Source organism: Strix uralensis, chromosome 19 (assembly GCF_047716275.1).
Source record: "Strix uralensis isolate ZFMK-TIS-50842 chromosome 19, bStrUra1, whole genome shotgun sequence".
In the NCBI taxonomy this organism is placed as follows: Eukaryota; Metazoa; Chordata; class Aves; order Strigiformes; family Strigidae; genus Strix; species Strix uralensis.
In genome coordinates, this window is record NC_133990.1 from 15,585,953 (window position 1) to 15,612,896 (window position 26,944).

The following is a 26,944-nucleotide window of genomic DNA, read 5'->3' on the forward strand; positions in this document are numbered from 1 at the left end:
GCCCAGGCAGCTCCTCCAGCTCCCGCTTCGCACCAGGCTTCTCTCCTTCTCCCATTTCTTTAGCTACATCAGCTCAGTTTCAGCTCTGCCGGGGTGGGGAGGCAGCAGGGCTCTCTCTGTCATCACCCACCTCACACACCCAGGTTTTGCTCCTGCTTGGTATGAAAATGCACCCAAACCCCGGTCCCAGGCAGTTTAGAGGAGCTGAATTAACCCCCCCGCCGTGTTCACACCAGTCCCGGAGAGAAGTGCAACAGGTTTTGCACGGGGCAATGCTGGTGCTGCCAAAACCTGAGCTGGGCGAGAGCGGCTGCTGGCGAGGCTGGAGCAGGCGAACAGGGATGTCGGGAGGATTGAGGGTCTTTATTGCCATGAATTACAGAGTCTAGTGGCCCTGCTTGGCAGGAATGGAAAACAAAGCCACCGCACACTTTCCAGCAGCTCCGGCAGCTGCTCCTACCCACTGGGGATGCTGCTTTTGTGGAAAATCTCAGCATTTCTCTGTCACGTCTGACAAGCACAACCACTAGGAAAACGCAACAGCACCAGGAATTTCTTCTGCTCCTTCTGCCCACACTTGTGCTTCCAGACAAGTCTCAGTCAATGCATCTCCAACCCCCCGGGCTCAGCAGCAATGGGGGACAGACAGACAACCTCCAAGAGGCAAAGGCGCACAAAAACCTGATGCACACAGTTGTGGCTTACCTGGCGCTTTGGAAGGTCGCTGACGTGGATTTTCCAATAGCCCCGAATCCAACTCCCACTGCCAGACCCTCTGAAACAGGAAGGAAAAAAACAGTAAGGTCAAACCCTACAATGGCCCTGAGAACGTCCCTCCTGCTGTGCTTCAACAGAGCAAAGACCAGCGCAAGCAGGAGAGCACAACTCCAGGCCGGGTCGTTACCCTTCTCACTTTAATCTAAATTCTTTTAATCTGAGCTCAATGCAAGATCCTCCCATGCTGCTTGGGGTACTTCACTATGAACCCAAACCAACAGTTTCTTGGGAAGCCAAGACAGAGAGGAGAGATTTCTGTATTTATGAGTGCGCTGGAAGGGAAAAGATCACAGTCTGCACCAGCTGAAATGTTATTTTAATAAGGAGCATAGCAGTGCAAAACACCAAAATCTGCTCAGAAAGGTTCTGGTTTGGCAAACCTCTCTGCAGAGAGGTGTCTCTGTGAGGTGCAGATGAGTTGGTGCCACGGGGGGTTGCAGAAGAATCAAACACCAATTTCTCCCATAAACTCCCCGGGATCTGTGCTGAGCCGGGACCCGGCTCCCAGCAGTGCCACCTCCCCGGTGTCTGGTCTCCCCGTGCCCAAACACCAGCACAACGCCTGTGCAGGCTCCAGAAGGAAAACCAAACTCCACGAGAGAATTCCCACTTTGTAGATTATTTTAGATTATAGTTAATGCCATAAATGCCAAGGAAAACCAGCCGAGGAGCCTTCCCAGGAGGGCAGCGGGTGCGGGAGACCTGCGATCCGCCGCTGCCTCCTCCGTGCAGCTCCTCAGGGATAACTGCTCCATCCTTCCCCGCTGCCCTCCTGCCCTTCCTCAAACTTCTCTTACCCTCCCACCACTGGCACAGCTCCCTCATCCCTCCCAGAAAAAAATAATATTTTCAGAAAGCATCAAACCGCCGCTTCTTGTATTCCTTTGTTCAAAATCCCCATTTTTGTTTTTTGCAGCCTCTCTGGTATCGCTCCCCTCCGAGCAAGGCGGTGGGGGGAAAAACACTCAAAGAACAAAAGCAAACCTGTTTGTGTAGCTGGCTGGGTTTTACAGCCTTCAAAGGAGGCAATTACCCGCTCTGGCTGCTGGCAGCCAGACGAGGGGACAGTGGGGACTATTCAGATGAGCATTCAAACAGGTTGAAAATGTCACTGAGAGTGTTTACCTGTGTACTGGAGGATAAGGTCTCAGAAGAAGAGGACCGTGTGTGTGTTTGTGGTCTTCTGAATTTCCAGTTGCCTTGGAAACACACCATAAAAAGCAGCACTAACTCGGATAATCGTGGCATTTGCATCCCCGAGTCCAGGCTGAGCACGGAGAAACTGCACCACTCGACAGCTCCTCAGAGCCCTGATCCAAGGCTCGCGCCGAGGCTCAGCGTGGAGACAGGGAAAACGATCAACCCTGCGTGCAGGGTTACAGGGTAAGGAGACGCCGAATCATCCCAAAAAAACCCACGACTGGGTGATAACTCCATCTAGTGAACCAGCCTGAGGAAGCGAGGCCCACGCCAGCCCCGGGAGGGATCCCCAGCTCGGCGACGGGCAGACGGGCGAGCGCACGGGGCCGCGATCGCCGCAGGGGCTGCACCTGCCCCCAGCGATGGCTTCGAAGGTCTCTGCTCCACAGGCACTTAAATAAAATTTGGGAGGCAGATCTTTGTAAAGACGTTTAATGGCTGTGCTCAGTATGGAGGATGTAATGAAGATACAAATGGGTCTGGCACTGTTCTTCCAAAAGATTTCTTTTTAAGCGAGACTTGCCCAGAGAGCAAAATTCAAAGGACAAAAGTGCTCATTTGTGTGAATAACGAAAATAGCTTTGACAGAGGGGAAAAACCACAATCATTTCCCCGCTGCAAAGCAAGTCTCAGGGAGTAAGAAACTCAGCAGCACAATTAATGAAAGTACAAATCATATACATGGAAACAAATTATGGGAAATTAAAATCAACAGATGGTGCGTAGTGAACTGCTTATTTGGAGAGGGAGAAGCAGCTGATGGTGGAAGCTGCAGCACGGTGGAGATACGCAACAGCACAGAGAGGAGGTGACGCAGCAGCCTCTGGCCATGGGCTTGCCCAGGTCCCCACGTCCCACGGGACGACACGAGAGCTGGGGCAGGACAAGTCCGACCCCGAATTGGCCAACGGGCTGCTGAGCCCGGAGCATCCCATGGGAACTCACAGCCCAGCAAGTCTGGTGTCACGCGTGGTCCAGACCCAGCAGGGACCCCAGCACATCCCATCGCCGCTGCCGAGCCTCGGGAAGCCTCTAATTCTCTCTAGTAGATATGTGTGATGCGCTCAGCCCACTGCTGAGATTTGTTTCAAATATTTCATTTAGAAAAGCCTGCCAAGACTACACAATAATTTCACCGCTTCAGCAACACAGGTTCAGCCTCTTTTAAAGATGTCAAATCTCAAAACAACTCAGTTTTGCAGGTAAGCAAGCAGATACACAAAGATTTATTTATGTGGAAAACGAACTGAAAGAGCTGGCTGCCAGTTTGCCCACACTCAAAGCTCACAGCCAGCCCAGCCCTCCAGTTGCAGCCCCTCTCTCGGGTATTCTGCACATACTCAAATTATAAATAGCCCAAGCGGCTTCTTCAGGTGGGAAAAGGTACAAAAAGAGAAAGGTTAATGCTTCTATGTCAACCACTTCCAGATACGCTGCACTGATGGCTCTGCAAATGGATGACTAGGACATGAGGTCACCGGAGGTGGGTATGGGAGAGCAGATCTCTCACCAAAGGCTCCGACATCAGCTTCACAAACACACAGTCCCTGTGAAATCCCTGGTTCTTGGCACCATCATGAGCAAATGCAGAGAGCAGCACAGTCCCGGGCAACCCTGAGAGACTGAAGGATTCATGGTGGGCCACCACCACTCTGCAGAGGGCAAGGGAAAAGCCCCACAGCTTCGCATGTGAAAGAGGGTGGAAGGCGGGCATGCGGCCCACAGGAAACCTTTCCATGTCAGAAAGGGCCCTTCCAAGGATTTCAGTGGCCAAAGCAGCTGCCAGCCCCTCCTGCAACGGGTGATGGAGCTGGAAGAGCCGGAGCATCCGCACGACCCCATTAGCTGGAGAGCTCGTGCGGTGAAGGCACCAGGCTGGGGTGTTAATTCGTATCTTTTTGCAGAGTTGCAGAACAAAGAAAGAAAAATATGACTGATCTCAGCCACTGTCAAGAAAATGCTTCTATTTAACCTAAACAAAGGGATTTTGCCTCTCTTGGGCTTCCTTGGCATTACAATTCAAGACGCTTTATCCTGATAAGGCATTACCCAGGGATCAGACTAATCCTACGCTAACTTAAGGATCAGCCACAAACCTCTCAGTTGGCAGTGCTCATTGCAAAGGCATGTTTTCCTCTTGCTTGTTTTCCAAGAAAAGAAAAAAAGCTTCAAAACCTCAAACTGAAAAGCGATAACCATGCTGGAGGGTCACTACAGAGTCTCCCGTTGTTAATGCCAGACAACGACAGGATGTGTGATGGCCACCTCCCGATCACCATGGCGAGGGCAAGAAGCGTGATACCCATCGGTCTCCTTCCAGCCTACGTCTGATACACAGAGTTGATCTAAACCAGAGTGTCTTCACAGCACCAGGGACTGTCCACCAGCTCCAAAGCCAAGGGGAACCCGTTTTCCCTGCCCTGGGAGCTTGTAGCATCGCCCGGGCCAAGCCCCATCATCCTCCTCCACTCCCCTCCTCGCTTCTGGCTGTTGCTTTGCACGGGATCAGCTCCCGCCTCCAGAGCCACGCAGATGGTAGCCACGGGCACAGCAGGAGAGGACCACGCAGGAGCGGGGACAGGGCTAGCGAGGCTGTTGGTCTGAGCCCAAAAAGCATCTTCACAAGGAAGGCAACCAGCACAAAATTCAGAGAGAAAAAGCCAAGAGGGAACACCACAGCAAAGAGGAGTCGGTGCAAAGGGAAGGACCGTGGAAAAGGGAGTGGAGCAAAGCTAAATAGCACAGAGTCACGTCGAGGCACCACGGGCAGGCAGGAGGTGACGGCGCGGCGTGACATGACGGCCCCAGCACTGAGCAGAGCAGCCGAGGAGACTGACGCAGCGCATGAAGAGCTGGCGAGGAGGACGTCAGCCAAGGGAGCGAAGTGAAGGCCACACTGCTCCCAGAGCACTGCTGGCACCTTCACGCTTGGCCTGAGGTCCCCGACTCCCTCGATGCTCATCCACCGGCATTCAAGCACCGGTGAGCAGAGGGGACTCAGATGTGTGTGGCATGCTGTTACAGCTCTGCTTTTATTTTTACTTTAATTTCACTTCAGTGCCCCATCAGCAGAGCTGCAAAACAGCACAAGATGTTCTGTCTCGTTGAGCCAGGAGGACAGTGACAATGTTCCCGTCTGCTCTAATCCACAGGAGCACAGGAATTGGCTGGGATGGGCTTTGGGATGAGGCCTGGCACTGACCCATCTCCTCCCCCTCGGTGTGGAAAGCTCTGTATGCTCCCACTCCACGCTGGGATGTTCCTGGGGAAGCCAAAGGTCTCCAGCCCCACGGGAACCGTGTGGGCTCCTGAGATGGTGCAGCACCGTGGTGCTCTGGGCTGCAGGAAGGTGTCTTGCTTTTGGACTAGCCCAAAAAAAAGTGCCTAGTGCTGCACTTTCCAGGGAACTCTTCTCCTTGGCAGGGAGGAGAGGAATGTTTGCTCAGGCAGGAGCGAGGTGCTGGCATCGAGGCACCCCACAGTAGACGTGGGACAATCCTAGGGCACCTGGACGAGGTTCTGTGCTGCCAGTTCCTAACCAGCCCTGATACCAAAGACCTGCACAAGGGTAATGTACAAAATACACAAATAACTTTAAAAAGGAGAGATTTACTGAAAAGATGCTTCTACTTTGAAAGCAGAAGGCTCAGTCATTAACAGAGATGGCTCCGGCCAGCCCAGACTCACTGCTCAGGTACACAGTGATGGTGCTGTATGTGCTCAAAGGGGAGGAAACCCCCAAACTACGCAGAAGTTGGGAAACTAAGAGAGATTGAACTCACCCACAAAGCTGCTTCGCTTTCCCTGGTCTGAAATCTGGTTTTGCCCACTTTCCCCTTTGCTGCTGCCCACAGCACTGAACGCTGTCCCTTTGCTCTCATGCTCTCCTGTATCTATTTGCTGAGAAGCTCCAGCCCTGCCCGGAGCAGCCGTGGGGAGAGCACCCGCTTCCAGGCTCACGTAGCGGGGCTCGTCCCCCGGCGCCTCCGGCTGCAAATGCCACACAAGCCTTAAGTTCAAAGGATCAACTTGAAAGCAGAATGGCTGATTCCATCCCACCAAACGTCTCCCTTATCACCCACCGCCCCAGTCCACGAGAGCTTGGCAAGCTGAAAGAACTGGGTGAAGTTAAGCAGGCTGCGATTTTAAATCCTATTCAGGGCAGCTTATGCAGCCAGGCAGGGATCACAGCCTTCCGCCGCCCGCTCTCCATCTCAGTCACCAGCCAGAAAAACCCTCCTGCAAACCCAGGGTCCGGGTTTCGTGGGGCTCGCTGAGATCCTGCCCGCACCAGCTCCATTTTCGAGCATGAAATGAGCTTCGCAGCCACTGCGGGAAGCCACTCATAATCCTCGGGAGAAGGCCTGCTCACAAAAACAACCGAAAATAAAAGCCCTTCAGAATCCCTAGAAATCCAAACAAGTAAATAGCAAGAATCGCTCACGGGGCCTTGATAGATTACAGCAGCAAGTAAATTAACCCCAGTTATTATGGGGAGGAGGAAAATGAGCATAGGCTGTGGATCGAGAACAATATCCTACAGGAATGTTAAAAAAAACCAAACCAATAAAGCACTAAAAATCCTCTTTTCTCTCCAAATCAGTTTGTAATCACACGGGCAAGATTTCAGGAATAAAGAAAATGACGTCGCAGCATCCCAGAGCTCGTGCCTTGTCTGGGATCGCCGCTACGACACGTGTCTGTGTTGCAGGCAGCGATGCCACTCGCCTGCCCTCTGCTCGGTCTCCTCTCACCTCCGAGCGTGGCCGGGAGGTTACAGACAGACCTGACAGTCGGGGGTGTCTTTGCCTAAAAAATACCCGTGTGGGAAACTCCTCTGGGGGTGCTGCCCAGCCCTGCCAGGCAGGGAAGGAGGATCCACGGTGACGAGAAAACAAGAAGCAACTCACAGATCCCGCGGTCTGAACGGAGACAAAATCTTGGGCTCGGAGGGAGGGCAAAGATTAGAGGAAAGCAGGGTTTGTAAATAACTTCTGCCTACAGCAGAAATACCGCGGCTCTGCCTGCCGGGGACATCGGATTTCTGGGGCAGATAAGGAGAACACGGCTCAGCGGGGGTTTGTGCCTGCAGAGCTTTGAAAGAAATGGAAAGAATTATGGATTTAACAGCAGTAAATGCCTTTCTTTGCCTTCAGAGTGTGCGATGCTGAGAATATCCTTCGCATGAGCTAACACATACCCAACGCAACGCAGGCCCGTGGGCGCCAACACGGACGCCGGGCCAGAGATACGCTCACCGGGTTCACTGCAAAAGCACCCCCTGATTAAACGAAGCACCCCCTGATTAAACGAAGCACCCCCTGATTAAATGAAGCACCCCCTGATTAAACGAAGCAAGCGCTGCGGGGCTCATACACGGCTGCCCAAGGCCTTCTCCTCGGTAATGGCAGCTATTGCAGCACGTACCGTAGTGCTTCGCACCCGCTGCCCCACGCTCCGCCGGCGAGGCCGAGACCCCGCATCCCCCACCAGCACCTCGAGCCCAGCAGCAGCTTTAACAGCGCCGTGAGTGACATTATCTCCTCCTGTGAGGATTTATGAAGCTGATTCTCCTGGGTCAGCAAATGAACACGGCTTCCTTTAGGAAGGTACCACGGATGCCAACATGTCATCAATTATTCATCCTGCTCTTTGAAGAACTGTTAAGTTCCTAGTGGGAAATTAATCTTGCTATAATGAGGTTTATATTTCTATTAGAATTTCAGCACGTCCCTGCTGCCACTATTCAAACTCAGTTTTTTCCCCAGAGATTGAATTCCAGTCCCCTCTAGGGATTTCAGTGATTTTCTTGTCTCTAGGTATCCACCATTATAAGACGAGCAAGCAGAAGGTTAAAGTCATTTTTGGAAGATTTTTTTTTTTCTTTTTTAACTTAACCAAGCCAGAAAGCAGTGGATTTCTTCGCATTTGAGACAAATACTAGCAGCGCTCCAGAGGTGGCCTTGCTTAGCCACCACCCCCACACACACGGCAGCACATCCCACCAGCTCCAGTCCTGGTCCGTGGTGTTTCCCCAAAGCCCTGGCTGCCCCCAAAAACACAAGATAAGATCGTACGGTGGTGTGAGTGCTCTCACTCTTGACCTGCTGCTCGATGCAGGTGACCCAGCCGCTCTCCACATCGTGTTTCTCTTCCACATCCATAACCACGGGCTCTCCCGAGCGAGAGCACATGGATCCCTGGCACAACCTCCCATGAGAAGCTGCCCAGCCAGATTTCCACCTCCCCGTGCAGCGCAGGAGCCCCGGGACACCACCCACCTCCTTCTTAGGCCCACACAGCTGCTCCTCAGGACACTGGCAGCACCTTCCTGGCTTCCCAGGACTTCCAGCACAATGCACTAGCACCAGAGCGTGGTGATGCTAAACCCCTGACAGCCCCCAGCTCCGGCTCCCCAGCCCCAATTCTCTCAAAGGCAGCACAAAAAAAAGGCACCTTTCCCAAACCCACACAAATTGCCCCATCAGCCCGTGTAAGGTTTTCCACCCCCACACTCGAAACCACCGCGGCCCACACACCCATGTACAACACACCTACACCTTCTGGTTAAACACTTATGGCACCCGTCACAGCTACTGTGCTACTTAATGAAAACAAAACAAGACGCAGCTTTTTATAAAAGATTGTTGCTCGTTAGAGTTTGGCTTCGATTCAGCTCACCCAGGTGGGACGCAGCTCCCCGGGCTCAGGCAGGTTTGTCACGGTGGGGGATAACCACAGAGAAGTCCTTGTCCTCTCAACGTGCACGTGGAAAGGATCCGGGAGCAGCAGCAGATTGTGGCGTGGACGGAGCAAACGCGCAGGAGTCCCTCGAGCATTACACTGTCATGAATTATTATTAAACTTGACCTGAAGGGAGCCCTTCAGCCACTCGTACAAGCTGTCTGCAGAGATCCCAACATCAACACGAGCTGTGACAGTCACATTGGCCAAGCAGAATTTCAACTTGTTTTATGCCTTCTCTGCAGCCCTGCAGAAGCAGCCAGCTAACGAGGCCAGATCACTCCTAATTATTACCCTAACCAAAAATCCTTTCAGCAGAACACAAAGACAAAATTTAAATGATTAATTTGCAGTTTATAGTGGCATGTATTATTATTTGCAGTATGAATTATTCATTCGTCCCCTCTCGTCCCCCGGGTTCCTGACGAACAAGAGCTTTTGTTTGAGGGACGTATGGTGGGACGGGGAAGTGGCCCCGGCCCCTTCCCCTGCGGATTCGCACGCCGCAGCCCACGCAGCGCTCGCATCCTGACCCTGCCAGCAGACGGTGACAGGACAGAGAAAACAAAACCCAAGGCACCAGCTGGATTAATCTGCTCAGACAAAGCAGTCCTGGGCAATCATTATTCTCGCCACTATTTGCAACCACAGGCAGATGCAGGCAGTGAGCAGGCAGAGCCACGAAGCCCCACAGATCCCGCCCAGCAGAGCCTCACTGTGCCGCCCCTCCGAAATGCTGCCTGTGAAAAAAGCAATAGGAGAAATAAACCCGTTTTGGTGCTATTTTACACCATAGTGCCCCGGAGGGAGCAAACAACTAAAACGTGTGAGCGTGGCTGGGCACATCGTGCACAGAGCTGCCAGCTCCAGCACGGCCGGTACCAATGGGAAGCCCTGCAGTGCCTGCCCCATGTTTGGGGAGCAAAAAAAGGTGTGTGGGAGGAAAACCTGATAAAGGTTTGTGGGAACGGTGGCAGGAGGAAAGCACAGCAAACCCAGGTGGTTTGAAAATGGAGAGGAATTGCCTTTCTGGGCAGGGAATTGCAGGCAAGCCACCACAGACCTGCTTCAGCATCACACGTTAGCTCCTCTCTCCTGCTCCGGGGACAGCTCTATAAATGACTCAGGAGTTACCCATTAGAGGAATTAATAAAGCACCAATTCAGCAGCGGCTGAGGCCCGTGACGTGCGTACACTAAGCTGCAAGAAGGTGAAACAGCTCAAAAGCTTCTGACGTGCCCAGGCAGCTCAGCTCCACCGCTTTGATTTCAAAAGATAAAAACTAATGGTGCGGCTTCGCCTTCAAGTTTTCCAGGGATTCGTGGATGTGTCCCATCAAGGTTATGCAAGAGGCGATGAAAAACAGCAGACGGTGACAGGGTCGAGCCAGCCATCACCTGGAAAAGCAAACAGCCAAAATCCCCAGCTCACCGGTGCTTAACAGCAGCACTGACACAAAGAAAGCCAGACCCTATTGCTGTGTGTGACACCATGGAGTTAAAATGCCATTAAAAGGGGATTTTAAGCCCCAATGCTTTACCGTGGGGGAGGTCCCAGGCAAGTCCACAGGAGCTTTGTCTGAAAAAAGCCTCTGGAATTGGGGTCTCCCACCAGTGAACCCACCTGTGTGCAACTGGCCCAACTGAAGGGTTTGAAACAAGGAGGGGACCAGTGAGCACAGGCTGCGCAGAGCAAACCCGGGAGGATGTGACACAAGGTGACTCTGGGCGACTCACGGCAACAGATAGGGGGAAAAACCAGCCCAAGAGAAGCCCGTGGCCTTGCTCGAGGCTTTGTGTCCATTAAACAAGGTGGAATTTGGGTAGCAGGAAGCAATTCCCCTAATGCTACCTCCTGGTTTACCCCACAGCAGCCAGACCATCTACATCCCATCCTGTTCCACTTTGCTCCCCCTTTCACCAAAGCACAACGACATCGAGCAAATCGTGTCAATCCATCGAGCTGCAGCGGCCAAACAGGAGCTGATGAGGCAGCATACGGCCACTGCTTACACCAGAAGTACCTGATTTTAAAGAATTAAAGTAACTGCCCAACATCCCAAAGCTCCTTTATCACGGAAATGCTTCCCTGACAGAAGAAAACTCCCAAATTAACAAAGCAGAACTACCCCAGGGACCAACCTGTGCTGGAAACGGGCTCTCCCCAACCCCACACAACCTGAATCCTCCACAGATATTTATGTTTCACTTCTAGCATGCAAATGATTTCTCAGGCCGTGGCTCACTGATGTTTAATGCAACAGACCTGCGAGATCTGATGGGGATAAGAAAGAAAAGGCACTTCCACACACATATTTCAGTGACTTTCATTTCAGCTGGTGAAAATACTGTATTTAATTGGCTTTTGCCATCTTTGTGGCCGTTACCGCTTACAAAACACCGGTCACCAACTCAAAACGATGCCGCAGAGATAAATGCACATTATCAGTTCTCTGCTGGCTTTCCAGGTGTCTGCCTACAAATTAGTTTTTGAAATACAAGCCGCTGTCCGTGGGGCATGAGAGACCCCACGGCTCTCGCCCCCCTGCCCACGCTCTCCCCTGCTTTAATGGCACCAGCGTGATGGGCTGCAACACCCCCCGGGCCGCAGAGGAAACGTAAGACGTGAAATTACCTTTACATCGGGCTGTTATTCAGGCACCATTTCCCGAGGCACCCTGAACCTGAAGCAAGGGGAAAAGGAGGAGCAAGGGGATGTCCTGAGGGAGCCAAGCCAGTGGCCCCGGAGCCGAAAGCAGCCCAGAGGCTGGGGCCAGGGCCCTTCCCAGCCCCAGCAGTGACAGCCCTGCTCTGCAGAGGGGCACCCAGCCCTTGGGTGCACACAGAGGATAGGGAAACAGCGATGCACGGTGTGCACAGGTACCCAGGAGAGCCCTGTTGTGCCCACAGGAGGATTTCTTTTTAGCCTCCAACTTCACAGGACCAGGTTTTTGCTGGTGGCATCTTTTTTTGAGCAGAGGAGCGGGGCAGAGCCGTCCCACAGCTGCCGAGAGCATCGCCCGCATCCTTCATCCCAGCGGCCGCCTCCCCACGCTTTCCACCCCCTCACACTGAAGCTTAACGACTTTGAGCAAGTAGTTTCAATCCATCGAAGTGTTTAATAGATGAAAATGTCAAAATATGTGCTGATGAGGCGACAATTAATGGGAGGTTTAATGAAAGGTTAAAACAACCTTTCCCAGAGCGAGCGCGTACGTGTGGCCACGCTCCTCCTGCTCCTCCGTGAGTCACCGCCGTGTGAAATACTCGGGCTAACGCTGAACACCCAGCTCTGTCTTTGTGGGCTGCAGCTGATCTGACCTTTCTTCCTCTCCCCCCGGCCGCTCACAGGGCCATCACGTCACAGCACCGCTGCAAACAACAACCGCTCGATCCCTGACGCATCCGTGCCCAAAGGGCCCCTCTGGAAATCAAATCAGAGATGCGATGGGCAGCAGCCTCAGAGAGCCACGTCCCAGGCTGGTTTTTCTCCCTGGAGCAGAAAGCCTTGTGAAAAATTCATGACTGTTCAAATGTGCATCTTTCCAGCCTTCTGAGTTGCGCTGGTGGCAGGGCCAGTGCTCTCCTCTGCTCTCCTTGACCCTCTGCAGCACTTGAACTCCATCAAATCGCTGCACAATGTGCTCACCGCACACGCAGACACCATCCTTACCCTCAGCTTCCTTTTCATCCTCTTGTCTGAAATGCACGGTGCAGAGAAATCTTTTTCTCCTTTCTCTTACTAAAAATAATGCCTTTCAGTAGAAATCAAAGGTGCTCCAAGAGCGCCCAACGCAACCAGCAGAAGTGACAGTGGAAGGAGGGCTGCTGTGATTTCAGAAAGAGGCATCACGCAGACGAGACACGGATTAATTGACGCAGCTAAATGGCTCCCATTCTCACGCTCTGCCAAAGCTCAGTGGGTACCCAACACATATTAAAGTCAACAATTGTAAAATAGTCTCAATTTCAATAGACCAACAAAAACCCCCATTATTCAAAATGAATGTTACCAACCTTTAATGGATCTCTGAGAATATTCATATAAATAATCACTTTTCTTTATAACTGAGATGCAATATCACATTTGTTGCCCCAGCCTTCTCTTGGGAGGCTGAGTGCATGGGAGCGTCTGTCCCAGGAGAATGAATTCAATCAATTTTTGCTAATGACAAAGTAACCAGCCTGGAAATCACCCCCTCCCGGGGAACAGCAATCTGACAGCACAGTACACAACCTCTGCGCCGCTGCAGCCATCCACAAACCCCCCTCTCCACACCCTCCTCTTTGACAACAGGCAATCTCTTCACATCCTCAAATTCACCGTCAGCCGAGGACCAGCTCCACCACAGAAAACACCAGCTCTGATCCGGGTCTGGCGGACCAGCTTTGGCTGAACCTCGCTGACTTGGTTTAAGGTTTAAAAAGCTGCAGCCTCCAGCATCCCACCTTGCACCCGCCGGCGGAGCACGTCGAACCTGGACTCAACCACTGCAGGGTGCTCACCTGGGAGATGCCAAACCCCGCCGTGCTTCAGGCACAAACCTCGCTGTGAAGCTCCCTCCTCCCTGGTGGGAAAATATCCTTTTGTTTTGGACACGCCTCCACCTGCTGAGCACCAAGCAGCACATCGCACACCCCCATCGCACACTCCCATCGCACACCCCCAGCCCTTGATGCCAGGAGCTGGTTTTGGCTGGTGCAGACAGGCCAGCCAAGGAGCGATGGATGGGACTAAATCACTGTCCACCACTGGAGGTGGCCACGGGGTGACAACACTGGGGTCCCTACCACCTTCCTCCACCTGTGGCCGGCTGGGTCCCAGCCGGCGGTGCAGGGTGACAGCAGCTCGGAGGATTCAGCTCCCATTTGCAGTGCGAGCTGCCCGCACGAAAACACCCATCAGCCAACAACCAGAACCAAAACGTGCCGTCGGCTCCTCTCCCCCAGACAGTCATAAAGCAGGAGACACATAAAAGGACATTAAAAGTGGTTAAAGCTGTGAGAAGCCATAAAGAGAAGCAAGTGTCTGGGCAGCTCCCGTATCTACGTGGGCAGTTCTCACTCCCGGGGCTGTCCCCAGCCAAATCCCACCGTGCAGAGGGCAGCAGGCAGGTCTCACGCTATCTGGCCCGAGGGCACTCAGCTGAGCCGTCCTCCTTCCCAGGCGAAGCTGCAAACAAGCGTGTTTCAAATCAATTTGACATTTACCATCCTTTGGTGCCGTCTTCCCTTCCGCCCCCGCTTCCCCGGGATAAAACAAAGTGGCAGCAGTCCACGCTGCCAGACCCTGCTCCTTCCTTGGGGATGGAGAGGTGACACAGAGCTGCCATGGGGACAGGCAGGAGCTGCCTGGCCTAAATCAATCACCAACACCAGGAACTGCCACTGTGAGTAAAGGACACGGTCATGCCTTGACGTGAGGACGCCCGGAGACATCGCTGCCAGCCCGGTGACAGGGGGACACAAGCAGGGTGCCAGCGCTGTCAATCCTGCACCCTCTCCTCCACACCGGCCCCCAGCTGTACCTTCCCCAGGGCATCATCTTGCCCCCAACTCCAAGCATTGGCCAGAATCCAACCTATGAGTTTTGGGGCTAAATTTCTCCCTCCTGGGCAAGCAGAGAAGGAGGGTCCCCAAAATCACCACTGTGTGCCAAAGCACGGCGCCGGTGCCTCTTGCTGCCATCTCCAAGCACAGTCCCAAGGGGGATGAACCTGGACGCTGTCACCCAGGGGTGCAGGGACCTTTCCCCCCACCCAGCGCAGCTTCTCAGGAGACTCACTTGTCCTTCCCATAAACATCACCATCTAGAAGTTTCTCCATTTAAAATCTTTTCCCTCCTGCCCATAGCGATACCCCACCACCCCTCCCTCTGCAGCACCTTCACCACCAAGGGTGAATTAGTTCCGTGTTTAGCTCACGTGCTCTGTCCTGCTCCTTGCTTTGTTCCTTCTCATTAAAAAAAAATAAAAATCCAGTTTATTAATGGGTTTCTGGCAATGGGAAGTGGAGAGGAAACCTCAGGTGGAGCCACGTGAGATTTGGGGGGAGAAAAGGAGATATCGGTGCCGCCTCGCACTACGACCAGAGGTGCACACTGTGGTGCTGCTGCCGTGTCCCATTTGCTCCCTCCCAGACAGCTCTGCTTAACGGTGACACTCAAGGCAGAAACGTCGCACAAATCGAACCAGGGAGCAAACACACAGTGATAGGACTGAATATGGAGAAGCAAGATATTTTCTTGCAGGAAGGAAAGGGCCGGAGCAAAGCGGATGGCTCTGGCTCTGCGTGCGGCTCCTGGGGACGGGGCCACCACGCTCTGCCCACCGCTCCGGCCCCAAAGCATTGCAAAGAAAAAGGAAAATTCAGGTTTCCTTGGCAACGTTGGGGTGGCTGGAAGCATCACCTCGTGTCTGCCGGCAGCCAGACCCGGCATCAGCCCCGCTGCCGCCCCCGGGAGCAAGCGGCAACGGAGGAGGGTGCGCGGGTGGGGATGCTCCTCAGGGTGATGGAGGGATGAGGCATCGCGGTCCCCGCAGCGAGCAGGATCCCAGCCGGGTGCCTGCCATCAGCTGAGTGGGTTTTGTGGCAGAGAAACCCACGTTTCCCAGCTGCTGGAGGAAAGCAAGGCAGGGCACCACCACAACCAGACATCTGCAACTCCTTCCCCATGCCCACTGCCGTGACAGACTCCCACCCAAAAATGACCAAGGCTCTGGTTGAGACACCAAGGGTCCCAGGCAGGCGGGGACCCCCACGACACCCCAGTGAGCACCAGGGAGAGCCCCGGGGCATGAAGATGGTTGCAGAACACAGCCTTGGTCCTGTCCTCCCTCTCGCCTGGAGCGTTAGGGGCTCCTGCAGCACCTCCATGCCAGAGGAACCCCCAAACTGCAGCAGGGACCCCCCTGCCTGCACGCCACGGCGGCTCGGCTCCCAGCAGAGCATCCCCCACCCCGAGGAGCTCCCCGAGGAGCCCCACGGCCCCCGTCCTGCTGGGCTCTCCTCCTCCCTTCTAAAAGAGCGCAAAGAGAAAGGTGGTTCAACTCACACCTCGCTAATTGTTATTTGTGATACACCAGTAACATTTTAATTAATCTGAAGTCTTCAGCATAACAGCCACCCAAGGTACAAAGATAAACCAGAATAAACAGGGCTTGATTAAATACATAATTAATGTTCCACTAAACCCAGCATATATGAATATTAATTAGCAGGAATAGTCTGTAGTTTGGCATCTCCTGTCATTATCAATTTATTCTTTACATTGCCAGCCCCAGCTTTGGAACAAATTAACAAACCTTTCGCTTGCTGGCAGAGCCCACTAAATACAAACTCAATACAAGAGGCTGGTCTTTACATTCAATTATCTCACCCACATATTAACCGGCTTCCAGCACATTTGCCTGAAACCGAAGATAGATGCACTGCCAAGACAGAAACACGTTCATCCCTAAATGGTGCTCAAAGTAAATAAAACTGTGCTCTGCTGGCAATAAAAGAGAGAGCCCGTTCCCCACCAGTCAGGGAGAACAGGGCTGGACCTGATCCTTCCAAGGGTTTTAACCACGGGATGGAGGGATATCGTAGAGTTTGGGCTCAGATGTGAAACACCACAAGTTTCAAAGGAGCCAGACCACCCCCAGCCTGTCAGAGGCACTTGGGCAGAGCAGGGATCCAGCAAGGACAGGAGCAGTCACCCCCCCGGCTGCATCCCCCTCACAGAATCCCAGAATCATCTGGGTTGGAAAAGCCCTTGAAGCTCCTCCAGTCCAACCAGGAACCTCACCCTGACCGTTCCCAACTCCACCAGATCCCTCAGCGCTGGGTCAACCCGACTCTTCAACCCCTCCAGGGATGGGGACTCCCCCCCCTGCCCTGGGCAGCCCATTCCAACGCCCAACAGCCCCTTCTGCAAAGAAATCCTTCCTAAGAGCCAGTCTGACCCTGCCCTGGCGCAGCTTGAGGCCATTCCCTCTGGTCCTGGCGCTGGTTCCTTGGCTCAAGAGACTCATCCCCCGTCTCTGCACCCTCCTTTCAGGGAGTTGTAGAGGGCCAGGAGGTCTCCCCTCAGCCTCCTCTTCTCCAGACTAAACCCCCCCAGTTCCCTCAGCCGCTCCCCATCAGACCTGTGCTCCAGACCCTGCACCAGCTCCGTTGCCCTTCTCTGGACACGCTCGAGTCATTCAATGGCCTTTTTGGAGTGAGGGGCCCAAAACTGAACCCAGGAATCGAGGGGCGGCCTCACCAGTGCCGAGCACAGGGGTCAGATCCCTTCCCTGTCCCTGCTGGCCACGCTAGTGCTGATACAAGCCAGGATGCCACTGGCCTCCTTGGCCACCTGGGCACACTGCTGGCTCATTATCAATCCGCCCCCCAGGTCCCTCTCTGAGGCAGCTCTCCAGCCACTCCTCCCCAGGCCTGGAGTGCTGCTGGGGGTTGTTGTGGCTGCAGCACCCAGAGCCTTGCACTCCCCGCCCAGGGCTGCCAAGATTCACAAAGCCTTACGAAGACAAGGGCAGGACAGAAACCCCTTGGGAACTACCTGCACCACCCTCCGATGACAGGCTCCACGCAAGCACGTCAGGCTCACGGGGAAGGGGAGCCAGCACCAGCCACCGCACCGGAGCCACACGCTGCTGCCAAAGCAAGCGCTGAGCGATTTTGCAAGCACAGGGGCCCAGCGAGGCAGCACCCGCGTCTGGCAGCCGTGCCGAGGCGCTGAGCACCCGCAACTTCTCGGCTCAGCACCTCCCGCCTCCTCCCCCAGCCCAGGCGCTGCCACCCCGCACGCGAACCGAGGTGTCATTACACTGCGGGAGCCGGCGCTAATTATAGTGTCAGCCTTTCCGCTCGCGGGGATGATAATTGAGGTAGAGCATTACAGTGTTTCCAAACCCTGCGCCACACGCAGGGGCCGCGGCACATCGGAGAAGTGTCACCGAGGCTTTGCTGGGAAAGCAAAAGGGCTTCAGCGAAAGCCAAGCCAAGCCCTGTCCTGAGAGGCTGGACCAGCATCTGCTTCTTCATGCAAGAATCCCAGAATCATCTCAGTTGGAAAAGCCCTTGAAGCTCCTCCGGTCCAACCATGAACCTCACACTGACCATTCCCAACTCCACCAGATCCCTCAGCGCTGGGTCAACCCGACTCTTCAACCCCTCCAGGGATGGGGACTCCCCCCCTGCCCTGGGCAGCCCATTCCAACGCCCAACAACCACTTCTGGAAAGAAATCCTTCCTAAGAGTCAGTCTAAAAGAAAGACCAGAGACCCTGGTAATGAGCAGGGCAAGCCACAAGCTGCTCTTTTAATCACAATTTGAATTATTAATTAGGGCAAAACCCCTGCGACCTGCAGGTAGGGCTCTGGGGAGCACGATGTCAGACCCAGGCTCAAGTTCAACTTCTGCCACTTGAAACTTCTGGATGACTTTGGGCAAATCCCCGTTGAAAGGGGGACGTTGGTACAGGGCTTTGCCATCGGTGAGCGGCCCCACCGAGCACAGACAGGCACCGTCACCCTCCCAGCCCCACAACAGCACTGGGGGGCTGCTGGAAAGGCACACGCCAGCTGGAAAAGAGCAGGAGGGGGACTCTGGGGACAGACACCCCCACCGCGACCCCGAGACCCCCGCTGAGCTGAGCCAAGCCTCCGGGCAGCGGCCGAGCAGCAGAACCATCCGCAGGCCACCGCTCTCACACACCTCTCTGGATATTAAGCTTTAATATTTTGACCTTTAAGATGCAAGAGAGAATTTCTGCGCCTCTGCAACCATCCAAGGGTGGTTTTGTGCTCTTGCAGAAGCAATGAAAGGTTAGACCGGCATCTCAGTGGCAGCCAGGGCCATGTTGCCATTAACCTATTGCTACGGGTGAGGCTTTGTTCACTCCTCTGCAAAACTTTCTTTTTTTGCTGGTGACAGACAGGAATCCCCAGCTGACAGAGCCCGAGGCAGTGAGATGCACACGCAGCCCGGCTCTTCACCCTGCCTCCCTGACACTTCATTTGAAGGATGAAATCTAATTACGGTTCACTCGGTGCAAACACTTCCCCTTTTTTTGCGTGTGTGGCTAATTTAAAGCTCCCTACTTGCTTCGTCTGCCAGGCATCTGCCTCCCCCAGCAATACATGGAGCTGAACTAAGGCGTCTGAGTTATTGACATATAACTAAGAAGAAAAAAAACAAAGGGATGAAAAGAGGAAAATTCACGGAAGCAGGAGCACCCAAGGGCAATGACCAGCTAGAAGGCAGCAATTAGCGCCCAGAGCCAAGGAAGCAGCTCACAAGTGCTCAAGGAGACGAACACCCACGCGCAGCCCAGCTCCAATGCTGAGACAACCCACTACGTGTTTGCTTTGATTTTTTCCCTGCTGTTCAACCCTGCGGTGCCCTTGCAGGGGGGAGAAATACAGGACCTGTGATTTCAGACCCATAATGGAACCTCCTCACCTGGGAAGCCCATCCAGTGGTGGAATTTAAGAGGGATGCCCTGGCATTGGATAAAAGCCGCTCTAGAAATCGAAAAGCAGACGTGAGGACACAAGGCAGCTGCCCCCTCCCTGGCTCTGAGGGTTAAAGGCCCGTGCTGCCACAGCTCTCAGGACTGACAATAACCACCTCCTTGCCAACGAGAAACCACCACTCTTCCAAAGGCACTCCTCATTTTTCCCCAAGTTTACAGATCCAAGTTAAGCAGAAAAGCCATTTCCTATTCCCCTGCACCCACCCCAACACAGGCTACAACCTGAGAGAGGCAGAGACTGAGCAGAGAAGGGAGAAAGAAAAGGGGAGAGAAGGAGAAGAGGAGGAGGAGGGAGGGGAGAGGAAACCAGGAAAGCAAGCATTCAAAAAGCCTGCCTTATATTACTTTCAACATCATCAAGAATTGCAAAGCAGCCGAGTGTCCTCAGCTGTTACAAATTTTTAATTTTTTTTTTTTATTGCAGCTTTTTCTGCAGTCTCAAAGTCCAGCCTCTGGCAGGACACAGCCCTCCATCGGGGCTCTGCAGTTTCCCACCTATTGGCAAAATCCATCCCTTAAATAAGAAAACCCCAACTGCATTTACTCCCACAGAGAAATGCCACTTTAAAATGCATCTCTTGCTGGTGCTCAGACCAGAGGAGAACTTAAGACAGACCAGAATTTGTTGTCTTTACAGTGTCATCCTTCTCAATATACTCTCAGATTTACAATTTTCGCCCACAACAGGCTGGCAATAGCGAGTGGGGCTGCAGATGTTCAAGCACCGACCCTGCGAAGAGGCTGCCCGTGACCCGGGATGGATGGACAGACGGACAGGACTTACCTGGGATGTTGTGGATGGTTATGGCGAGGATCATCAGCATAATCCGCCTCCAGCTGCTGCTGCCGGCCGGCGGGGCACCGTCCCTGGCCGCGGGGAACGCCGGGGGGCCGTCTGGCAGGCTGACCCCCGCACCCTTCCTCCTCTGGTAGGGCTCCCCGTTCTCACCTTTGTCTGGGGGTACAAAAAACAGCCGGGTCAGCCGAGGGGGCCAGACGGACAGCTGGGCATCTCCTGTCACCCCTCCCAGCAGGAAAAAGCAGAGAGAAGGAAAAACATTAACCAAAGGAAGGCTGAAGGGGTGTGTGTTGGCTCCCCCTGCCCTTCGTTGCAGTTTAGGGTAGAGGGTTTCCCCTCACGCAGACCGCAGAGCCCACAGGCCAGGGAGACCCTGAGACAGAAGTTCATCCTCTGCCCCCACCTCCTCCTCCTGGGACCCACTCCCGGCCCCCCAGCATCACCCTCGGGCTCACACCTGCCTGCAAAGCCCCGATCTGTCGGGGACAAGCTCTGAGGCCCGTGCCTGACGAGGATGATGAGGACAGAGCTGCCGGGCAGCAGCTGCAGGGACCCACAGTGACACCGTCCCCCCACCCCAACCCCAAAGCTGGCAGGTCTGCAGTTCCACTGCCTTCGCTGAGGGAGGAAAACCCCACAACGCTTCATTTTGATTCCACCCTGCTCACAGAAGGAGCGCACTGAGCTGTATTTAGCAACTATTTGTTCCGCTACCAAAAGATTTGCTGCTGCCATTTGCTGAGACATCACCGGATAGCCCCAGGCTCTCCCAGACCTCTGCTCCCAGCAGGACCATTACTATCGGCTCTATTTCAACCAGCTAGTTAAAACCACACCACTAAAACCCAAGCCCCAGTCAGCACCGTAATAAAGCCCACACACCCCGTGACCTTCACTGTTCACCTTCAGCATGAAAAGGTGAAGGGAAGCCAAGAAACGAGGAGCACGAATTCCTCAGCAACAGCTACGGCTTCGTATTAAAGATCTGACATTTAGACAATATAATTCTCTCCCCCTGGATTTATATAATTCTCTCGCCTGTCCCTTGACCTGCCCACTCCAAGATTTTTTTCGCAGGCACAGCGTAAGGAGCCGTCTGAAACCGCTCTGACGGAATGCCAACTGTTTCCCCTGCTATTTGGAGGCAGGATGATGCCCGACTGTCACGGCGCACAGCGTGCATTTTCAGCGCCAATTAGGAACCTCAGCCTAAGTGGGCTCATGCAAATTGACACAGGAGGTCGCCTTGGGAAAGCAGGGGTGTCAGCAACACTCCGCCTCTTGCCATCTGTAACACAAAAACGGACACCTGAAGGCATCCCAAAACGGTCCTCAACGACGCAGAAAATAAAACCAAGAATTTAATATATTTTGGTACCAAGAAAACAGATCAAAGACTAAAACCCCACGTGATGGCAGTGGGACCAGGCAGCTCTTGGCGGATTCCCTCCTGCCACCTCCTGTGCCACCAGACCGTCCCCACACGGCGTCACCAGGGCTGCAAACCCCAACTCTCGTGTTTTCCCCCAAAATGCCACCGCCGCGGCCGCCCGGCAAACAGAGCAAGATAAATACTGTCGTTGTCGTTAGCCGTACGGAGCCAGATACTTTCTGTCCCCAAATCCCAGCCCAGACAATAACGCGCAGTAACATTTGATGGCAGAGCCTCACTCCAGCCTGCGGGGACAGAGATAAATATTTTTTTAAGCAATAGCAAGGACAGCCAGATCCAGCGGAGCGGCTGGTCCAGTTCGCCGCGGGAACGCTGGCACAGCAGACCCCTGGCAACGGGGCAGCCAGGGCTGAAGCCACTTAGAGATGAAATTCCTTCTTCTGCCAGGCCACTGGATTACTTTAATTGCTTGGCACGCGTTCCCCTGGCCCCCCAGACAGCGTTATCCTCACCTGACCCTGCCCCAGCCACCGACGCTGACCCACAGACCTGCACCCAGCGCCCTGCCAGCACGACGGAGCTTGGCCCCCCGAGCCCCCCCCCTCCCCGCAGAGCCTCATGCCTGCACAAAAACCAGGGTGATGGGAGGCTGCAGAGAGGTGCAGGAATCCCCCTCCAGCATCAAGGGCTTTCCAGGGAGGAGGAAAACCAGTTTATGAAACATTTAGAGAAGAGCATTGCATTCAAGTGACAAAACACCAGCGTTTCTCTCTTTATAGAAAGCACCAAGCGCTCAATAAAAGCACGAGCAGCCGCCACAGCCAGGGCAGCGTGGGCTCTCGAGGCAGTTTTTGTGAGGTACAAACACAGGATGAATGCTGAAAGCGGAGGTTTCGGTGGCTGCTGGGGAAGCTTTGCATTCTGCAGACTTTGGTATCTGCTGGGGGAATGCAGGAAAAATGGAGAATGTAACATCAGTGAGTTGTTTTTTCTTGAATCAGGCCAAAAAAGCTGCCTGCTGACAGCGGGGTAGCACCTCCACTGCGCTCTCATCTCTCACGGCACCAGCTAAGATCAGCGTTTCTGACACCAGGCAGGCTACTCCATCACTGGCCACTTCTGGTTTTTTTACCTTTTTCTTTTTGCTCATCCCATGATGTGACCTGGTCCTGTCCATCCTTAGCATTTCTGACTTTAATACTGTGATTAAAACCAAACCCATCTGCTGACTTAAGTGTGTGTCATCCAAGAAAGTACAAGCCCGTGTCCAACACATCTTTCTCTGCAATCTCAGATTTTCCCTCACCTCTTTCTCACCTACCCCAGCCCTACCCCAGGGCCAGGCTCAGGCTGGAGCCTGCCTCCTCCTCCTCCTCCCCGGGTTGATCCAGCCTCTCCCTCCGGCCACAGCACAGCACATAACAAAACGCCAACTCCAGGAGCCATCCATCACCCCACGCCACTGCTCTGGCTGAGTCCTTGACCACATCACCCTCACCTTCTCTGGGATAAACTAAACAAAATGAGTAAAAACCAGCAATTTACCTTATCAGGGAAGATCTGATTGTTACAGCACGGCTGATGCCCATGTGCTCCCAGGCAGGGGATGGGCAGGGGAGGCAGGACCACCTCGCCCAGAACCACGCAGCAAACCCACAGCAGAGCCACGGGTGGAAACCCCAGATGTCCCAGTTCCTGTCCCCATGGTTTAGGCAGAACGAGCCAAAAAAATCAGAACCTCCCAGCTGCTTTTCGCTTGGCACTTAACAGAACCGATAAACCAAATGTCATCAGCGTTTCCAAAAATCTAACTTTCCGGCTCTGAACAAAACAACTCTGCCTTGGCATCTGCTCCGCTTGCAAAGATGTTAATTTGTCCCCCTGCTATTACACTCCCGTCTCCCTTCTGGTTATTTCTCATGCACCATTACCTGGGGAATCGCAGCTCTCCCTGGGCAGGGAGGGGACCCTGGGGACACGTGGGAAGGGAAAGCCAGCGTTCATCTCCTCGTGTCGCAGAAGTGGGGAAGTTTCAGCTATTCCCATTCTGTCGAGAATTACGGTGGCGTTTCAGCAGCACCCTCTCCCCTTTAGTACCAGAATCTCCCCAAATTACCAGAAAAGACCCATTTCACAGCACTCACTAACAACAGCAAATGTCCAGACCAGCTCCACCACTTAACATGAGCCTGCCACCTGCTAAGGTATCCATTCAGTCCCAGCACACAGGTATCACTTCTATTAGATACCTTTTTTTTAAATGATCATTTTATTTTACTTACAAGTAGTCTGCTTGCTACTACTGAAAAAACTTTTGATGAAAATTAGATTTTTTACAAGCATATTTGAAGGACAGAAGTGACAAACGACAGGGGGGATGCCATGTTGCCCACGGGGGTGAGGAGCTCTGCTCCCACCAGCAGCAAATGGGGGAAATCTGTGGGAAATAAACAGAATAGATGCAGCTTTTACAGGGGAAGTGCTGAGGGTGGTTTGGATGGACAGTCTGAACACAAAATTTCCCCTCATACGAATTATCGGTGCGTTAGCAGAGGATAAAGGCAGCAACACCAAACCAGAGAGACAACCCCAGCATAATTTTCCCAGTAGTGTCACACAGAACAGCGAGACTACAAACCGCACATGAGTCAAGTGATGCGTTTTACTTCCAATTGCTGTTAGAAAAGATTAAAAAAAAAAAAAAGGCTAATTACAGTGGAGCGATGATACCAGCTCACAGCATCGGACACAGCACGGGAGGGGACTTGTGCGGCTGTCACACAAAATGCAGCACCCAGAGTGCTCCCAGCTTGAAACGCTGCATCTTGCGCAGGCTAAGGGGAACAAAACAATAATTACGGCTAAACACGGACTTGGCTGAAAATCAGGAAAGCCTCAATAGCAAATTGGAGTAGTGATAAGAGCAGAACAAGGGGTGGTTTTTAAAGAATAGCTGACACAATCAAACAAGGGCGCTCGCAAGAACGTTGCCAAGACAATTATGTGGCAAATAATCATCTGTGCCACATACATTATTTTAAATCTTGTTCACAAAAAGTCCTCTATATACTCTACTCAATTTATCATTATTGAATTTCTTAGTAAAGCCGCAGGGCAAAGATTCTGCCAAAAGTTTAATTACATATGTGCAGCCTGCTGCATTTTTCATATCCTCTGCAGCCAGCACTGGAAAAAGATAAATGGCTTTGAGTATGGCTTAAACTGCTGGTGAAATATAAAAACCAACTGGCTTCTTATCAGCATGTGAAATGGCTTTTTATTTCTGATTATTTCTTAATGAAAACTGTTTGCATTACCCGTGAGCTCAGCTTTATTGCACTCGCAAGCAGTACACAAACAGAAGAATACGCTATTTACTCTCTGTGCTCAAAAAAACCCCCCTCTACTGCAGCACTTTAGCTCCCGAATTCAAACCAAACTCTACAGAGCTTTCTGGCTTTTCACATCTGCTTTAGAGCCCTTCTCCTCCTCTCTAATTAGGCCTGGCTTTAGTCCTGCCTCTCTCCTCCTACAGCTCTCAAATGCTTGAAGTTAAATGTGTTCAACCAGGCTGCCAAGCCGGGGATGGGGCTACGGCAAAGCCGCTGTGCGAGGAGCCTGTGCAACCCCTCTTAAGCGGCCTAAGACTGGTTTAGTCTTGATTCAGCTGCAAATCTCCCCCTCCAGCCTGGCCCCATGGCACTGGGGAGCTCCAGCATGCTGCGGGGAGAGATGGGCTGGGAGGGGAGGGAGCTGGTCCCCCCCCCAGCAGAGGCATGCTCTCCCGGGCAGCATCCCGGCGTCTCCTCCTTCCTCCACATTCATGGGAATCTGGAGCCTCCCTTGGCTGAAGGTGCTGGAAGGAAAATCATTTACAGCTCCAAAATCCTCCTCCATCTTTTCCCCATTGATTTCCCTCATCAAATTCTTGCAACAAGACTCTGCCTCACCGAGAAGGGATCCAGACCTGCCAGCAGCCGAGGGAGGGATCTCTGGGCTCTCACAGCAACGTGAGTCCCGTGATGGGGGCTCCAGGTTTTCTTCCTTCAGTTTAAACTTGCAAGGGATGAATTAGCACCCTCATTTATAAAAATTTGTCAGCTCCCATCTCTTAAGTGTGGGAGAAGGGAGGAGAGACAGTGCCAAGCACGGATGCACAACAGACTTATTAAAATCTATGATTAACTGCTGCTCACCAGCGATTTGTAAAAATTGTTTGGTGTTGATGCGCATGGGAACAAGGCGAAGGAAGAAAAGCATCGAGGACTCTTATTTCAAAAGCCTCCACCCAGGAATGTCTCTGGTTCTCTCATCTGTTTCTACAATATCCATTATAATTGCACCCGCGGGGCAGCAGCCCCTAAGCCCAGGTAACGGCAACGCACCGGGAGGGAGCGGGAGAGCAGCAGCCGCACGCGAGGTCGGCGGCCGGCCCCGCTCCAGCAAATTCCAAATGCCACACACCACTCTCGTTGTGGCCAGCACCTGCTCGTTTGCAGCTGGAAATATGTGTTATGCATTATAGCTGCTCTGTTAAAACCAGGAGAGCTGAGCAAGCTTGGTCTGACCCTTCGTCTGGGGGTAGGGAAGACGGAACAATTTGCTGAAGAAAATGATAACACAAGTAGTTGACAACCCTTCCCGAGGTACAGAAAATAATTGCACGTTAAATTCTCTCCCCTAATGGCTGAGATAAATCAAAATTACTTGGAAACTTCGACGATTCCCAAAGGCTCGACAGTCAATCCGAGTCCCTTACAGAAACGCTCGCCCGCACTGCGACTGCGAGCGTGATGCCATTAACATCTCTCGCTCTGCAAACCCAAGCCCTCTCCCCGCTCCGCTCGTCTCCATAAACCCTCGACGCTCCATTAACTTTAAGCAGATGTAACAAATGCTTCGTGGCAGTTGAGCTTCATCCCCGTGGCCCACAGGTCCCATCAGCAAAATCCACCCTGGTCTCCACCTCTTGCTGCAACGCGAAGGCATCGCTGCTCGCCCGCGCTGCGAAGGGCCGCAGGCAGCGGAAGCATCTCCAAAGGTCCACAGAGACCCCGGGCAGGGGGGCAGAGGGAGGTAAGGAGCATCCCTCCTTCGTCTGAAGGCTACAGAAGGCAGGCAGCACCCTTCCCCAGTGATGGACCCGTGTGCACCACTCCCATCATCCCAGCCTCTCATTTTCCTTCATTTTTTTAACCATGAGGAAGCCCCAGAAGAAAAACTGCATCAAAATCAACAGCCACAGCCGCCGGGAAGCGGAGCCAGACACACACACAGGCTCCCAGCAGCACCCACGCACCGCCCCGCGTTACAGCACCAGCACGTTCTGCCTTCTGAGGACACCACCGTTATCTCTCTTCATATTTTTCTTTTTTTAAAGGCTTTTTTCAAGGATTATTGGCAGCACCTGGGTCTGACGCCATCGGTCCCGCTGCTCTCCCCAGCACCAAGCGCCCATCCCATAGCACAACACAAGTAATCGAAGCTGTTCCTCGCGCACGCGGGTG

At 53.3% G+C, this 26,944-nt stretch overlaps 1 protein-coding gene across 3 annotated transcripts in view; it reads right to left on the reverse strand.

Annotated features, from left to right (window-relative positions):
* Positions 1-26,944, reverse strand: part of SLC39A11 (solute carrier family 39 member 11) — a 97,407-nt gene that overhangs the window by 24,346 nt on the left and 46,117 nt on the right. For all 3 annotated transcript variants that reach the window (XM_074889312.1, XM_074889311.1, XM_074889309.1), the window contains exons 6-7: positions 20,030-20,200; positions 706-775 (exon numbers count right to left, since the gene is read on the reverse strand). In XM_074889312.1, coding sequence (XP_074745413.1) covers positions 706-775; positions 20,030-20,200 — 241 coding nt within the window. The remainder of the gene's footprint in view (positions 1-705; positions 776-20,029; positions 20,201-26,944) is intronic.